We start from the raw sequence: 16619 nt of genomic DNA, 5'->3' as shown, positions 1-16619 counted from the left end.
TTTGCTTTGTCCTTCTTCCGTTTTGCCTGCTTACGCGCCTCTGTGTGTACGTGTGCGTGTGCGCGTGTATGTACGTGTGTGTGTGTATGTGTGTTTTTCTTATCTCGCACGGATTAGGAATTCATACGCTTCGTCTGTTTTTGTTTCCTCCTCCCTCTCCTCCTCCTCCTGCTCCTCTTCTTCCTCTTCTTCTTCTTCCTCTTCTTCTTCGTCTTCTTCTTCTTCCTCTTCCTCTTCCTCTTCCTCCACCGCCGCCACCGCCCCTTCCGCCCCCACCACCCCCTCCCCCTCCGCCTCCTCCTCCTCCTCCGCCTCCTCCTCCTCCTCCTCCTCCTCCACCCCCACCTCCACCTCCTCCACTTCCTCCTTCTTCTCGTCGTCGTCGTTGTCGTCCTCCTCCTCCTCCTCCTCCTCCTCCTCCTCCCCTTCCTCCCCCTCCTCCGCCGCCTCCTCCTCCTCCTCCTCCTCCTCCCCTTCCTTCTCCTTCTCTACCTCTTTCACCTCCTCCACCGCCGTCACCACCGCCACCTCCTTCTTCTCCCTCTGTTTCCCCTCCTTTTCTGCCTCCTGCCCCTCCTTCTCCTCCGCCTCCTCCTCCTCCCACCCCCCCTCCTCCTCCTCCTCCTCCTCTTCCTCTTCCTCCTCCACCTTCTCCTCTTTCTCTTGCTCCAGCTCCTCCTTCTCCGCTATTCGCTTCCGTGAAAAGAGCCTCTTCTTCCGTCGTTTATTCGGCGGTGCTACCCTTTCGATTTTGCAGAACCGTCAGGTACCATATTACCAGAGCGTTCCTTTCGCGGCTACCACGCGGCCGGCTGCGTCCATCGCGGCCGCAACGGTGCTGTCAAAACAGTATCGATCGCGATCCACGAAACTGGATCCAGTTTCCGTTTCTTCCGATGCCGTTCCTCTTCTCTTCGGGCCGCACCTGTGAATCTCGGCCGTGCCAAATTCCTACCCGCGGGCACACCACCACCGTTGAAACCCTGGGCGACCTCTCTCAGTGTTCAACAATCGACTCGGGGCAAGGTGAACCGGTCGAACGTTTCGCCGGCAGAGATACCGAACAACCGAAATGTTTCTATCGGCGATACGACGGTTGAACGGATGGATGGAACGTTGGAACGAACGGATCCACGCGTCGATCCATACGTCCAGCTACGATTTACGGTCTACGGTGATCACTAAAGATTAATATCGTTTACCATAATATCACGCACTAGAAACGCACCGGGACATGTTAAGAAACCACATTGCACACAAGCCTGACGTTCACTGGACACGTACGATCGGGTTTTCTTCCGTATCCTCTTTGAAACGGAACGATCCGGTGAACCCTCGTGACCTCTGGTTCACGCGCGAACTTTAATCTAGACATGTGCGCGCCAGCGAGACACTCTCTTTACCGATCCACCGTGCATCTTTTCAACCGTATCCTGGCTGTCATGTCACGGCAATCTTTCTCTTTAAACGATATTCGTTCCCCCTGTTCGACCCCGTTCCTCGTCCCTCGTTCTCTCCTAACGGTCCTCGGCTCGAAGAAGGGAGGAGAGGGTTCACCGGATCACCCACCCGGGCCTGTTTGTCGGAAGTGCCGGTGCCTAAATCGAAGCGCAAACGAACGAACGAGAGCCACGAAGGAAGAGCCGCGCGGCCTCCGTCGAAGAAGAGGAACGGTACAGAAGAGAGAAGAAGAAGTACTCGCGTGGCGTGCTGGCAGACAGCTGGCGATGCGTGTAATACGCTCTGTCGTGTCGTGTCGCGGCGTGCCGTGCCTTGCCGTGCCGTGCCGCCGTGCCGTGCCGTGCTGTGCCGTGCGGTGCCGTGCCGTGCCGTGCCGTGCCGTGCCGCGTCGGTAAAACTCGATGGATCCTAAGAGCTTGCTAGCTTGTCAAGCACTGAGTCAGGAGACGCGCGTTCTCATCGCATATATGTCGACGCAGAGACCTCCTCCTCTTCTTCTTCTTCGTCTTCTTCTTCTTCTTCTTCTTCCTTCTTCTTCCCTCCTTCCACTCTCTCTACTCTCTCGCTTATCGTCTCTTTCCTTCTAGCGTTCGTTCGCCGCTTTTTCTCTCCCGTAGTATCTTACATATTCGCATGTAGGGGCCGAACGTGCACCCGCTACCATATACTAGAACCCCTACCCTCCCGTACCACCTTCCCCTCCGCACCCCACCATCCACGGTCCTACCGTCCCTAACCTCCCACCCCCGCCTCCACCGACGCCCCTCCAACCTCCTCCGCGACTACTCTTTCTCTTTCTCCTCAGCCACCTCCATCATCGCCGCCGCCACCTCCACCACCATCGACACCGCCAACGTTGCCACCGTCGTTGTCCTCGTCGTCGTCGTCATCGTCGGCGTCGTGGTCGTCGGCGTCGTGGTGGTCGTCGTCGTCGTCGTCGTCGTTGTCGTCCTCGTCGTCGTCGTCGTCGTCGCCATCACCACCGCCAGCACCACCACCGCCACCGCCGCCGCCGCCACCACCATCGTCGACTCACCACCACCACTGCAACGTCCCGTCGCCACCGACACAACCTCTTCCCTTTCCATCGACACCGCCACAACTCTATCGCTACATTCTCCTCCTGTTACTCCTCGTCCTCTTTGCTGCCAGTTTCGCCTCCTCCGCCGCCCCATACTCTCGTAGCCACCTTTAATGCGTCCTCTACCCCCAAGCCTTTCGTTCCCCCTACCGATCACAAGGCCCTCCCCCGCCGCTCTCTCTAGTCAGAAAGGCTCGCCTCTCTTCTTTCATCCATCCGTCGTATCTTTCTCCAGCGATCTCCCACTGGTAATCTCTCCATCTCCTCCTTCTGTTCGTTACTCGTCCATTTTCTCTCCCTCTTCTTCCTTTTTGTCCGCCTAATTTGCATCGTCTACCGTCTCTCTCTTTTTCTCTCTCTTTCTCTCTTCCCATCGCCGCGTACGTATTCGTACAGCTTTTCAAATCACCGCGGGAAAGTTGAAAAAAAAGGAAACCGAGGGCGGACCGAATCTCTACTCGTTGCGATCAACGCCTCGTCTCCGCCTGGACGCGATATCTTCTTCCTTTTTTTTTTTTTTTTCTAAAGATTTTTGTACGATAAATGTCAGAAGGAGCAATGTTTAGTGACAGAGTTGGAGAATGTTCGAATGATGAAACGGGGCGACCTCGTCTTTTTTTGCAATTCCATACGAGAACGAATCGCAAGTGAAATTTCAAGGTCTCCGAAAGGATATTCGCGAACACGGATCCGAGCGTACGCTTAACATAGGAGAAAATGTAAAATTCGATCAAGATCGTTACGCGCGCATTGCAATGTCTGCAATTTCTGCACGGTCACCGTCCAGAAATCGATCGGATTTTTACATCGACCGAATCGAGGACATCTACCGAGAGAACCGTCCGGTTGATGGTGCAGATACGACAACGCGCGAGAAAGAAAAGAAACGGAAGAACGAAAAAAGCGGACAGAGAAGAGCGAAGGAAAATCGAACGAGCGAACGCGATCGAGCGAGAGCGTCGACGTTTAAAATCCAGATCGACTTTCAAAACGATTCAAATCCCTCTCGATACGTCGAACGTTCGCGCGCCACCGCCACGAAATGCATTACGTGACGCATTACAAAACAGTGCGAAATCGTTTATCCGTAAATCGCGACGTGGACCGATTTTACTTAATTACCATATCCGATCGAATCCGATTTCGACCGTCGAAACTAGACGCTCCGCATCGCGCGTCTATGACAACTGGAATGCATTATGCAAATGCAACGGGCGAACATATTCCGCTGATATTCTCGACACTTTTTTGCGCGCATTCCTCGCTAAAAAATTCCCTATAGCGTAGAAAAACATTCTTAGCCTAATTATAGATTCTGTCCCGCGAATGTCGGGATAAACAACGCTGAACGATCGCGGAGGTTTTTTTCTCCCTCTCCCTCTCTCTCTCTCTCTCTTTCTCTCTCTTCAGCCAGTCACGCGGTCGAATAAACGTCCGGTGAGAATCGTAAAGCGTAAAATGTTTACGAACGTTTTGGAAAAATACGAGAAAGGTAGAAATCTGGCGGTAAGGGGCTATTCGAATGCGTGAAATGATCGTCCTCCACATGTTTCCTGTTACCCCACACGTCGCTTCTGTCTGTCATCGCGAGGACCGATCGTGTGGCGGACTGGCTGCTCGATCGCTGCTGCACTTGCACCCGACGACACCAGCAACAGCAGGTGGTTCGAAAAAACGCTCCCCGATCTTTCGCTTTTTTTCTCCCCCATCCACCCCGCTGGCGCATCGCACTAACGAGCTACTTTTGGAAACGTTTCCTCTCTACACTTTGTCGAAGCCCCCCCGGTCGATCCGTCCCAACGGACCCGGCTACGAGCATCTTTCTCACCCGTAAAATATCACCGACTCCGCTCCAGGAGAACCAGGATATCGAACAGGATCCATTTTGCAACTTGTAATTGTTATATAATTTCTGACTCGCGGAGTTTAGATAGGGTATGTAATCGAAAGAATTATACCGAGTAATCTTTCTCTTTTATCGGAATCTCTCTCTCTGTCTCTCTCTCTCTCTCTCTTTCTCTCTCTCTTTTTGTACACGTAGAGGAAAAGAATTGAAAAACAAATTTTTTCTTTTTAATTACGTACGCGTATCGATAAATGTGACCGCATCGTGTGTATTTATCGCTGAAAAGTTTGCTCGCGCAGGCCAGTGAGAGAGACATTGTAGCGGGTTCCTCGGCTCTTCTCGAGGGCGAACGTTTCGTTTCTCCGTTCCGCGGGAGTGGTTTCCTTCTTTTTTTTTCTCTCTTTACTTCAAATTTCATTGAGCGGGGTACGGCGAGCAACGTAACGGGAAGAAGGTAACGATGTTTTATCGAGAAACGCGGGAAGAGAAAGCAGGGTGAGACCGAGCCGAGGAGCATTTAAATAATATTCGTCGATGTGCGTGCGCTCGGCTTCAGCCCGTGACAGCCACGGGGCTAGTCACGAAAGGGTTTTAAATGGCAAGCAATTTGCGGGAGAAACATTGTTGCCGCCACGGATATTATTAACCAGTCAACTGTCCGAACCCAGCGCGTTTCGGGTGTTGTGCACGTTTCAGGAGGAGGGAGGGGTAGGGGGGGGGGGGGGGAGAGGAGGGGAGGCGTGCATTTTAACGAACCCAAATAACTAGTAACGAGTAAAAAGGTGTACAGCTGGTTTTACAAGGCGACACGGTATTATATACACACGGACTACTTTAAAATAGACCTCTCCGCGGGATTCGAACGGTGCGTGACGATGCCGTTTCGCGGAATTATCCCGGCAAGTTTATTTTCTCGTATCCCGGCAAAATTTCTACTGGCACGGTCGCACCTTTCGCACCTTCGACACTGGCCGCGTTCCTCGTCGCGGAGGCGCAGCCCCTCCGATATTTCGGTTGCGAGCGTCGCACAACAGACGCGACGCATGCATGAGAAAGAGCCGGTAGAGACCGTACGAGGAATCTGACCAATTTTCCGTGTACCACCTACACGCCGATGCGGTGGGTCAAAATACTCGTATGATTCATTCGTCTAGACAGGTATAAGTATAGTACCGTGGGGGAAAAAGGGGTTGGCAGAAGGGAAGAGAAGACAGTGGGAGGGGCTGGTGCGTGCACCGTAATAAAGGCGTTTCTTCATCGAAAATGCAGAACGATTTACCGAAAAGCGGGACCGTCGGCCAGCCAGACCCCTGATGAATGGACAGGCTCACGCACAAGTGGTAGCCTGCTGATTTATTCCGACACCTCTGGCCGTTACGTTTTACGGTACATATTCCGATTACATCTTTTCATCTCGCGGCCAATTAATACGCGCGCGCCGTCCCGCTTTCGTATTAACGCGACGCTCGATTTCGCTTAGAAAATTCGTTGCCCGCGAGTATAAGATTCGCTGAGAAGAATTTCAATGAAACGAGACCTCGGCCACTTGGGTGGCCGCGTCGAGGAGCAGATGAATATTTCAAGTGCGACTAAACACGCTCGATGGAAACGGTACCGTGGAACGCATTTAATCCTCGTGGCCAGAGTCGGTTGCACAATGCCCCCGGTATCGGCGGTGCAGGTTGTCAGAAAATGGCCGAGCGGCTGGCCACTTTGGTTGATTGACCGTTTTGCCGCGGCTAATAACGGGAATGCCCGCCGGATTTAGCAATACACTGACCTCTTATCTAGCGATACGTGGAAACTCCGTTCCATTAACCGGTCTCGAAGACGCGTTGCAAAAACAAAGTTCAGTCCGCTCGCGTGAGAACCGATAGTGGAGTCGCTCCGCGTTCGCCTTCGACGGTGGTTCGCCAAAATTAATCTTTAACCCCTTTAAACGGTTGACGCAATAAGAGAAAAACAGTTGGTGTCTTTTTTATACCGCGAGCCGTGCAATTCGAAAGCGTTATCGTTTGGTTCAAAAAAAAAAAAAAAGAATTACGTTTCTACTTGGAGACTCTTGGTAGCGAGCGACATCCCCTGGCTCTTTTAAAAGGGACGCGTTCGGGATGGATGATCGAGGAACGATGTGATGGACGAGAAATCCGATCGATAACCGAGTATATGTAATATCATCATTTAATTCGTTCTTTATTTGATTTACACGTGCGTCACATTAGTCTTTAATAAATACACGATTCCGGATAATACATAAATGCTTATCGTAGACCGCAGAAATAATTTTCCTTCTTCTTCTTCTTTTTTTCTTCGAGGACTACACTTTCGACGCACGATACTCGTTGATTAATCATAATCGTATTCCCTTTTAGGAAGCACGCAAAGGACGACAGGCCGGTGTCATCGACTTTGCGTCCTCGTTCGCCATCGAACGAACGGAAGATAAAAACTATTTAGTCGTGCACGAAATGCGTATGCGTGTGTACGTAACACCCGTCGAGGTGATAGACGGTCGGTTTTCTCCTGTCGGCTACGAACGTTGGTTCAACAGTGGGTACACGAGCGGTGTACAACGGAAATCGAGAATGGGCTCGATCGAAGAAACGATCTCGACAACGCACGGATGGACACAGACGCTCGACGCGTTCATTCCGAACTGACCTTATGCACTCGCGCGACGTTCGTTTAAAAAATGAAACTTCTCACCGCTTAACTTAAGCTAGAACTGAACTTCCTGCCTGCAGAAATAACGTCGCCGTGGCTCATCGAGATCAGCTCATCGGAACCACTTGTTCAGGTAATGGACAAAAGCCGCGAACAAAAATCCAGTTTAACGAACAATCGGTCCTCAAGGTCGTTCGTACGTTTTCTCACCCTTCCTCCTGCATCTGTTACCCCTTTGAGCGCATAGAAACGTCCGCACGTGGATCCGTCAAGTATCGCTTTCAGCGTGACAACAACGGGAACTTATAGCGGCGAGCTGCTTTTTGTACTTGAACGTGGTAACATAACTGGACACGATCCACGCTACGCAAGAGTTCGTTTTATCGGAAATTTTGTTCTCCTCGGTTCTTCTGCGTTCGAATTTCTCAAATTGCTACTGACAGAACACGCAGGCACACTCGCTCATTTGTACTAAACGCACACGCGCACAGCCGAACGCTCAAAGGGTCGAAACCGTCCCTACGCTTGCCCGTTCACGTTGTATTCACGTGTATCCCCGCACGCGCCCGATGGAAATGCAATGGTTCCGTAAACTGTCGACTAATCAATCGGAAATATATAATACATGGTTCGAGGGCGAGGCGCGTTTAATACGCGCGTCTGTACCCCCCCGCGATCCAGTTAAAAGTGTAATGTCTGCAGAGAATAATACTGGTTCCAAGTATAAAAGTGAAAAATCACTTGACACGCTTGCGCATAAAATACCGGTGGGAGTGATCGCGATGAACCACAGTGAGCTCGTGACCGATCGCGTAAAGGGAATCGAGCGACTCGTACACGGTGGTCCTAGTCTGTTTCCTAGCCCAGCTTTAAGTGTCGATCCTCCTCGATTACTTCGAACGAAAGGATTGATACACCGAACGCGTGCAAGCGTGGACCCTCGAAGCCCCTTCGAATTTAACGTCGCGTTAGGACTGACACGGTCGCGATTAAAGTCCGCGACTACCACGGCAATGTTTCTACTATCGGATAAAATCGCGCGGTTAAGAAACCGAGCCGGGTTTTGCTCGCGCAGGAGCCACGGACGAGCTCCGACGTTCCAACGACGACCTCGTACGCGAATCATCCAACCTTTCACGCGTCGAGTTGTAGAATCGTGGACGATTCGAAGGAACACGGCGTTTACCACACCTCGCACTTGTGAACGGGATTCATCCGCGAGCCTTCCGGACAGTTGAACTCCGAGGCGAACTCTGGCAGGTTCGAGAGCGAGCCGATCACTCTGTACTTTGGCGGACAGTGAGAATCTTTCTCGATCTGGAGGGCTATCGCTTCGGACGTTACAGCGGAACACCAGACCTGACGACAAATAATAAGTAACTACAGATGAAACGTTTTTTAAGAACGCGATTTTGTAAGATAGAGTAAGACAAGAGTCGAGAGTTCCCTTCTGCGGGTGGTAAACAGCGTTTCTCTCTCGAGTTACCTGGGCGAAATTCAAAAAGAAGAGTTGTCGATGCGTCAGATTAAGACCAGGTAACGGTAGTTGATCTCTGTAGATTTTTGGCGCTGAAATGTACGCGTGATATGCTGCTTTAAGGCCTCCGTTGTCCGCAATGTTCTCCCCTGGAACGAAGAAGATCGGTTCGATCACAAGGATGGAATACAGGCGAGGCACGCGCCCCTGTCCGTCGTCCGTGCAACTGACCCAATGTTTGACGTCCGTTCACGTGCCGACCGTGTATCTCGAAGTTATTGTACTGCTCCACGAAACACTCCGTCCTGTTCTTGAACCTGTCTATCGTCGCGTTATTCCACCATCGATTCAAGTTGCCATTCAGATCGTACTCCCTTCCTAGAAACCGATAAACGTGGAATAGAAATGAACAACGACGACAAGGAGCACTTAACAAAGGTGTCTACCTTGATCATCGAACGCATGCGTCAACTCGTGTCCCATAACGACGCCAATACCGCCGAAATTCAAGCTGCTCGGGTTCTCCATGTCGTAGAACGGACCCTGCAGGATACCAGCCGGGAAAACCATCTGGTTCTTCGTAGGCCAATAGTAAGCGTTCACCGTGGGCGGTGTCATGATCCACGTGGTCCTGTTCACCGGCTGGTCGAGCTTCTCCAGGTTCTTCCGCAAATTGTACTTGTTCACCCGTATGTTGTTCTCGAAGTACTCGTTCTGCTTGATCGTCAGGTCCTTGTAACGCTCGTCGAGCTCGTCCTGGTTCAGTATGAAGTCCGGGTAGCCGATCATGTCGGTGATCGCGTTCGCTTTCTCCTCAGCCGACCGTCTCGTCTCGACGTCCATCCAGTCGAGGTTCTTCAGGTTCTTGGTAAACGCTTTGCGCACCCGGTCGATCATATCCTCCGCCTGGAACCGATCGAATCGCCGCGTGAGCCTAGATCGCGCGTCGCGTTAAACGGTGGATTAGTTACTGATGAGCGTAAATTATAACCATGGGTTTGCTATTTCCATGGAAAACTTCTCTAACGAACATCGCACCGATCGCAAAACCCATCGCGTTATGCGTGTCGCTGACGCAGTAACGCCATTGCTCCTCGTGGCCGTCCGAGCCGATCAGCGCCTTCCTTAGTCCCTTGTAAGCGTCGCGGAACGATTTTGACAGGCAGGCGGTCAGGGATCTCACGGTTTGCCAGACGAGATAATTGTTCAGCACTCTGGTGCGAGAGAAAGAAGAGAGAGTTTAATAGACACTGACAAAAGTGTTTCACGTAGAACGAACTCTAGGGCACGCGTCCAACCGAGGGAATACCAATCGTTACCAATTGTTCTCCAGAATCTTCGCAACCGGATGGACGCGTGCCCTAACGCGGACAGGGAGTCAATCACGAGAACACACTTACATCTTCCCTTTGTTTGTTTTCTTGTACTCTAAAACCAGGTTGGATAGTTTGGCGAAGTATTCCGGCGCGAAATTCACGATCATCGTCTCGTTGTCGATCTCCTTGTTGACAAGCCCCGTCGCATTTTGAAAATAGTCGACCCAGGACATCTAAAATTAAACCGGACGGTTATAGAATGGTATTTATCGAAGCGGTGGATACGTTACCCAGAAACACGCCGGAAACGCAGTGCTGTACGTATGAATGTTTATACTGGGTGGTTGAGAAATGGAAAATTTAACAGATGACGATTTTAGAAGCCAAAGTCGAACGACGAGAACGAAGTCGTAACGTATCGTAATTAGGGTAAGAGCTTTGAATTTATGAATATCGCTGATGGTTACAGGCTGTTTGCTACACTTCTGAAACGGTGCATCTGTTAAATTACCCACAAATAGTCGCACAACGACACTTTGTACGCGCGCATACTCACGAAAGGCGCTTTCGTTTGCAGTTTGCTCAACGGCATCAGATTGTAAAGCTTCTCCTTGTCGCGACGATCCTCCGGCGGTGTCATGATCTCCGCCAATTTCGTTTCGAACGTTATCACGTCCTGCATCTGCGTCCTCGTCGAGTTCTCATCGCCGCCAAGCAGTGTTCCGATCTGCAAAACACGCGGCAACGTTTGTACTCGATTCTCACCGCGTTACAAGATTCCAGCGAGGATTGTCGTCGATGAGGAAAGAGGGAAAAAGAGAGTCACCTTAGTCATGTATTCCAGATACGCGTCCAACACTTTCCTGTGCTCGGTTACGTTCAGGTAATTGTCAGCGGTGGGCAACGTCAGTCCTCCTTGATCGACCTTGAACATAAATCATTCCATCAACAAACATCGGACGATAGTATCCAAGTGGTAGATTTCAAGGTACATATAGATTGCGTCTTATTTTTTCACAGATTTTATAAGTGGCATTGATTGCGGAAATAACAGATAAGTCAGAAAAAGTATCGTTTATCCGAAGATCCAAACGATTTCAACAAGATTACGTAGCTTTAAAGGTTTCGTTTGATCTCGCGCCATTACCAGACAGAGCCAATATTTTCATTTTTCCCCCAGCTTTTGGACATCGACGCGTCCTCCAGATCCATTTCGCGACTCTTACTTGTATAATGTGTCTGGTACTATTTCGATCGTCCTCGTTCACAGCCCATGTAAATAAACCGTCCATATTGTAAACATTTTGCAGAATGTGCATGCTATTCTGCAGGGACCACTCGTTTAGATTGAATTTCCCGGAAATGTTCCAACCACCGACGGTCTCCAACAGCTTCAGCATCGGCTTCGCGCCAAGCGTCTCGATCGTGTCGTTCGCGTCCATGCAGGACAGGAAGTAATGCTTCGCTTTCTTCTCCGCCTTCGAGTGCATTTTGCTGAACGGCTTCTCTGGTTAAATAGAAGGTAAGCGAAAATTAGGAGAAACAGTGCTAGTCTACGAAATTTCATCGTAGAAAAGGGAAGCCGCCGGAACGCAACTTCGTACCAGCTCTAAGGCAAGCGTAACTTCGATTCGAGTGGAGGAAATGTCGAGAGAAAAAAGCTGCAGAGCAACTCGTGACACTTGAACTTCTCGTTTCAGACACGTGAGGAGAATATGCACAGGAAGCAGAAAAAGAATGTCGCAAATACTTCAAGGAAAACGGTTTTTGCCTCGATTAGGAAGTCTTGCCACATCCGGCATCTCCCTTGGGCTTGGCTCTAATCGGTTTTTACTTATTTCTGCGCGGGACCATATGTGCGAATTCGCGGAATAAAAACTGCCGTCGAAGCGGGCGCTCTTGGGAAAATTAAAGAGTGACTCGCACAGACACCTAAAGAAGAGATCACCGAAAGAAAAGACCGTTAACATCAATTAAAAGCAGTTTACTCGATTCGAGAGAACGGATAATTCGTTACTCGAGTCGAGCAAATTGATCTTAAAGTTGTCCACTTGAACTGTGCGAACCCAGACTTTTGTTCGCGATGGAAAAAGGAAGCGTACAGAGGATGCAACTATTTTACCAAGAACATTCCTCACGACCAGCTGATTGTCTTGCTCGAGCTTGTCGAACGTTCCCCACATGCTGCTTCCATCTGGTATGGGATTCTTCTTGATCCAACCACCGCACGCGTACTCGTAAAAGTCCTCGCAGGGATTGACCGAACGATCGATGCTATTTATGATAGTGGCGGCCACCGTAACGCAGTGCTCAGTCAAACAGTGCGTACCATCTGAAGCAAGATCGATTCATCTTTCATCATCAGTCCTTCCAATCGACGATGCATCGAGTTAACCGAAGAACGATAGAATTCTCAGTCGAGCGTACTGAAAATCTTACTGAAAACACTCGTTTACATTCAGGTATAAAATGTATTTAGTGGACAATATACTCTGGCTATGATTTATAAACGTTTCCTCGCATCTTACAGACGCTGTTTCCATTTTCGAGAAGAAAACTGTGCTAGTTCTAACATCAGGTTTCCTCTTACCATCTCCATGCGAAGTGACGTGAAGTATCTGCGCCTCGTCCCAACCGTTCTTGCTGCTGATCATTATCGACAGCATCACGACCATCAACAGAAGGCCCGCGCAAATGATGAACAGGCACCTCTCGAGCGCGCTCCTCGCCCTCCACAGAGAGATCCCCTGTGGTACAGAAAATCGTATGTATAACACGAGAGAACCAAAAGGCGCAACGATCGTACTCGGGTTAATATCTCGAGAAACCGGTCCGAATGGAAGTGTCGCGTAAATTGGCCAGTTAACATCGATTAACCCTTTCGTCGCTGCGTGTATCGCGGCATTGCACTTCGACTCGTTAGACGCAAACATCACGCTTGCGCCTCCAAACGAAGCTGCTTGAATTAGCGTTGACGATAATTAGACGCGTGTTGTACCCACCGAGTTGTACCTGATGTGCGTGGCGGAGGTGCTGATCCCCTCGCTGTTCAGAGCGACGGAACCGATGCTGCTGCTGTCCTCGTCCTCGAACTCCGCCTGCTTGTACATCATCATCTGGAGGGTAAACGAGAAGTCAGTTTGTAACTGTTACCGACTGTTCAGCGCGCCTAAATTATCGTCGATCGGCGGTCAAGCGGGGGCCACGAGGCAAGGGCAAACGACACTTTGTCGGAGATAAGGAGACGCTAAAAGAGCCCGTTGTTGTTACACAATAACCGTGACCAAACGGCGATAACGCGATTAGGTAACATCTTGCAAATACCTTCTCTGTTTATATACACAGTAACGAGGAGGCTGCGAGTGTTTACGCGTTTATTAATATTATTCGAATAATGCCTAACGGTTTAGCAATTTTTCCGTCTCGCGTTTACTTGGACTCCACATGTCGTGCCTGAACGCGGACTAAAAATACGTCGAACGTATTCGATCTTTTGCACGAGGTTGTATACAACTTGGTCGAGTCTAGGGAATCGCGAAGGCCAAGAGGATTCGTACAATTATGCATAACCGTGGCATCACTCGCGAGTAGCCTGTCATCCATACAACCGCGACTGAAAAAGTAGAATTTAAATGCTAATTTCATGTCATCCTCTAAACATCATCCGACTAATTCTATTTCCAACTATCGTATACATTAACTGCTCTCTCACGCCCGTGGGAGCTTTTAGAAACGTGTAAACAATTTATCCATCCATCTGTCGCAAACAACGATACACGTGAAACGAATTTCCATGGATAGAAACAAATCGAACGGCTGAGAAGAGCGAGGAGCGAACGTCCGCTGACAGAGACCGCAGCACGCCATGCGACGGGGCTCGAACTAAGAGGGAAAAGGCGCGCGTCAACAGAAGAGCCGAAAATTCAGTGAAGAGATCGGTTGTCGCGGCGCCGTGACACGTTCTTAGAGCAAACTAAAAATACGTACCGTCGAGCGGCCGTTACTCCGAAACAAATGCATGGTCGGAGGCCGTTCGTGTTCTCAGGATCGCGGCGAGGAGTGTCCGTTCCCGTTCTACGCGCGAAACGAAATCGAGGACGGGCAGCCGTCGTTGCATCCGAGCCTCTCTTCGAACAGCGTCCGTCTCTTGAACGCAGCCGTAATTCGCGTGACGTCGCGCGATTACACACTATCTCGCGATACTCCGCTAACGCGGAAAGCTTATCGCCTCGCACCGTACGCGTGCCCTCTCCGCATCGAGAGTACGAGGATCGTTAGAATCGGAATCCGATCAGGGTTTCGAAGCGGGCGTGAATCGAGGCGAGAATCGTGGGAGTGCGACGAGTCCTACTGGAGTCGAGAAGGAGAACGAGAAACGCGCGACGCGGGACACTACGGTATGCGAAACAAGCACGATAAACGCTCGTATCGGAACTGCAGGCTGGTTGCAAGCGGCGCGGCGCGGCACGACGCGGTGCGGGACTGCACGCGTGCAAACACGAGGATCAGTGGAAGCGGCGCGCACGCGTCTACAATTGAGTTGCCTGTTTCCGTCTCTCTTTCGGGTCTCCTAGCAGGAAACGGGCACTTGTAGCCTCGTTTAATACGATTAAAATGCTTTGTGCCTCACCAGCGTGTTTCGCCACGTTTCTGATAGCACCGCGGATGGAAAACCGTGTACACGTACACCGGTTCTCCCTTTGGGGACTTGGGCGCACCGCCCAGAAGCGTAAACAACCGATGGTTCCGGTTGGGCGTCTCGGTTCGAATGATACTCGCGTTGCCTGAGAGTCGCAGACGATTTCGTATGACGTACACTGGAAATTATGTCTGCATCCAATTTAATTGATTTCGATTTTTCTTTCTTTTTGAGTAGTATAATCGATTTTAAATGTTTGTTTAAATTTGAATCTGAATCGCTCGATTTAATTAAGCAGAAGTCAAAATTAATGCAAATGAATATCAAGCATTCTGGTATCAATTTTTCTTTTTCCAGTGTATACGAGTACAGCTTGCAATAGAATTGAGCTTTTACTTAAACAGATGCGCTGTTTACATGATTCTGTCTCGTGGAGGTTCAGAGACATGTACATTTCATCCATAAACGGACTGAATTCGCGAGTTAGTTAACATTCGTTACACAACGTTTCTGAACACGTAGGGACAGGATGCAGCAAAATCTCGATAGGGACGTGGATCGCAAAAGTCAACGTGCACGGTCAAATTTCGAATATTCATAAAGAGAAATTCGTGGAAAACGTTTCACGAAGGGAACATCGTCTAGTGTACACAAACAAAACCGGGGAAACATTATTATAATAAACATTCTAATAATAACAAATTCTGTGTAACTCAAATAACGAACATTCTATTCCCCGTTTATTTACGTTCCCCTGGAACATCGGTAACCGGTTTCGAGTTACGTCTAATTTCAATCAGCACGTTAATAAACATCCAATGAACAAAATTAATAGCCAGACACTTTCCTTGAAATCGGAATACGAAATTGGAGAAACGTGCACGTAGACTCTCCCAAGCAACGATGCGTAAATCGATCTGAACCGACTGCACCCGATCTGGATCAGTCGAAATTAGCACGAAACAACAGCCCAGGACCGGTCATCTTCCATTTATATGCTTATATGCTTTTTACGCGTACCACTCACCTTCACCGACATCTTGTCCGGCACAAATGTGTAATCGCCGCGCACTATCACTTTAATTATCGATTCACCGGGGTCGAACCTTCGTGGCGAGGAAACAGCGTAACAGGAAGTATAGAGAGAGAAAGAGAGAGAGAGAGAGGGAGAGAGAAAGAGGAAGGGCGCGGAAGAGAAAGGCGGAGAGAAAATCGAGGAGAAGAGAGGTATTACACGCGAAAACTGTCCCGTTCCCCCGGACTACGACATTTTCTGAACCGTTTTTATCGGCTTCGCCGCCTACATCGGCGTTCCCAACTTCGCGTGCAAGCTCTCCCTTATGGGGACGCTCTCGACGCGCCTCCAACCCCTCTACCAGCCAGTCTACCCTTAAATATTGATTTCCTCTCCTGGGTCTAGTTGCACCTGCCATCTCTTACCGTCGCCCCGGCTTATCGGTAACTGCGTCGTTTTTACCATCGCGGCACCCCGCGCTTCGCTGCTCGCCATTACACTTTGCCACTGCGAATCTATTGCGATTCAATATATGATTATCCACGTTCCTTTGCAACGTGTAACTACTGCTTCTCCCTGTTTCCTCGTCTTTGCATTTTATCGCATTAATCGCGTGGCGTTTTGTCGAATTTTTTCCTTCGTTGCCATCGATTCTTCAACTCCGCATCGTCTCGACTTTCTCACGATGGTTCGTCGAGGTATTGCACGTGGGGGTTTCGTGCGATCGGTAATAAGTTATCGTGCAACAGTAATTGTACTTTGATAAGAATGCAAATAGAATTTGGACGGATAAACTGAGGAACGTGGAAATGATAAGTTCGCGAGAGGAGGTTTACAGGGAAAAGCGGCGAAGGCTCGGTTTCCGTTTATTTCCCGCAGAAAATGCATTTTCTAAGCGTTCTTAAGGTTTCCCAGAAATGAGATAGAACGCTTAAGAAGTGCCCTTCGGATATCAATCAAGTTCAACTATTTTTAGCCATTGACAATATTTAGCAGAGTATACTAAATGATTTAAGGCACGTGTGATCAATTACCCTATACAAAACAGGGATATATCCTGTTGAACAGCATTATTCGATCGTTCGACAAAAATCCAGCCAAAAATTCCCGATTACAGCGT

General features: G+C 49.7%; 2 protein-coding genes across 3 annotated transcripts in view; one reads left to right on the top strand and one right to left on the bottom strand.

The window, feature by feature from the left end:
* Positions 1-16619, top strand: part of LOC143427487 (uncharacterized) — a 161142-nt gene that overhangs the window by 128362 nt on the left and 16161 nt on the right. The gene's annotated exons all lie outside the window — the stretch shown is intronic.
* Nep3 (M13 family metallopeptidase neprilysin 3) lies at positions 8086-15839 on the bottom strand. Of its 2 annotated transcripts, none has more exons than XM_076900634.1 (13): positions 15512-15839; positions 12848-12961; positions 12436-12592; positions 11968-12177; positions 11072-11352; positions 10672-10770; positions 10402-10572; positions 9930-10078; positions 9521-9743; positions 8976-9435; positions 8761-8907; positions 8539-8678; positions 8086-8411 (listed from the first exon to the last, which is right to left on the bottom strand). In XM_076900634.1, the coding sequence occupies exons 1-13, from the start codon at positions 15521-15523 to the stop codon at positions 8235-8237; spliced, it is 2340 nt and encodes a 779-aa protein (XP_076756749.1). In that variant the 5' UTR covers positions 15524-15839; the 3' UTR covers positions 8086-8234. The 2 variants fall into 2 exon arrangements, with proteins under 2 accessions (XP_076756749.1, XP_076756747.1); XM_076900632.1 differs by lacking the exon at positions 15512-15839 and adding an exon at positions 13833-13956.

This window comes from Xylocopa sonorina, chromosome 9, assembly GCF_050948175.1.
Source record: "Xylocopa sonorina isolate GNS202 chromosome 9, iyXylSono1_principal, whole genome shotgun sequence".
In the NCBI taxonomy this organism is placed as follows: Eukaryota; Metazoa; Arthropoda; class Insecta; order Hymenoptera; family Apidae; genus Xylocopa; species Xylocopa sonorina.
The sequence above is the reverse complement of the archived record's forward strand: the minus strand, read 5'-3'. Positions and strand labels throughout refer to the sequence as shown.

Excerpts from the sequence above, each read along its gene's own strand:
- Nep3 (XM_076900632.1), bottom strand. The coding sequence starts at position 13,865 with ATGCATTTGTTTCGGAGTAACGGCCGCTCGACG. Across the intron at positions 10,573-10,671 it reads ATCTGGAATACATGACTAAG|ATCGGAACACTGCTTGGCGG; the intron begins GTGACTCTCTTT and ends CGTGTTTTGCAG. Across the intron at positions 8,679-8,760 it reads GAACGGACGTCAAACATTGG|GGGAGAACATTGCGGACAAC; the intron begins GTCAGTTGCACG and ends TCTTCGTTCCAG.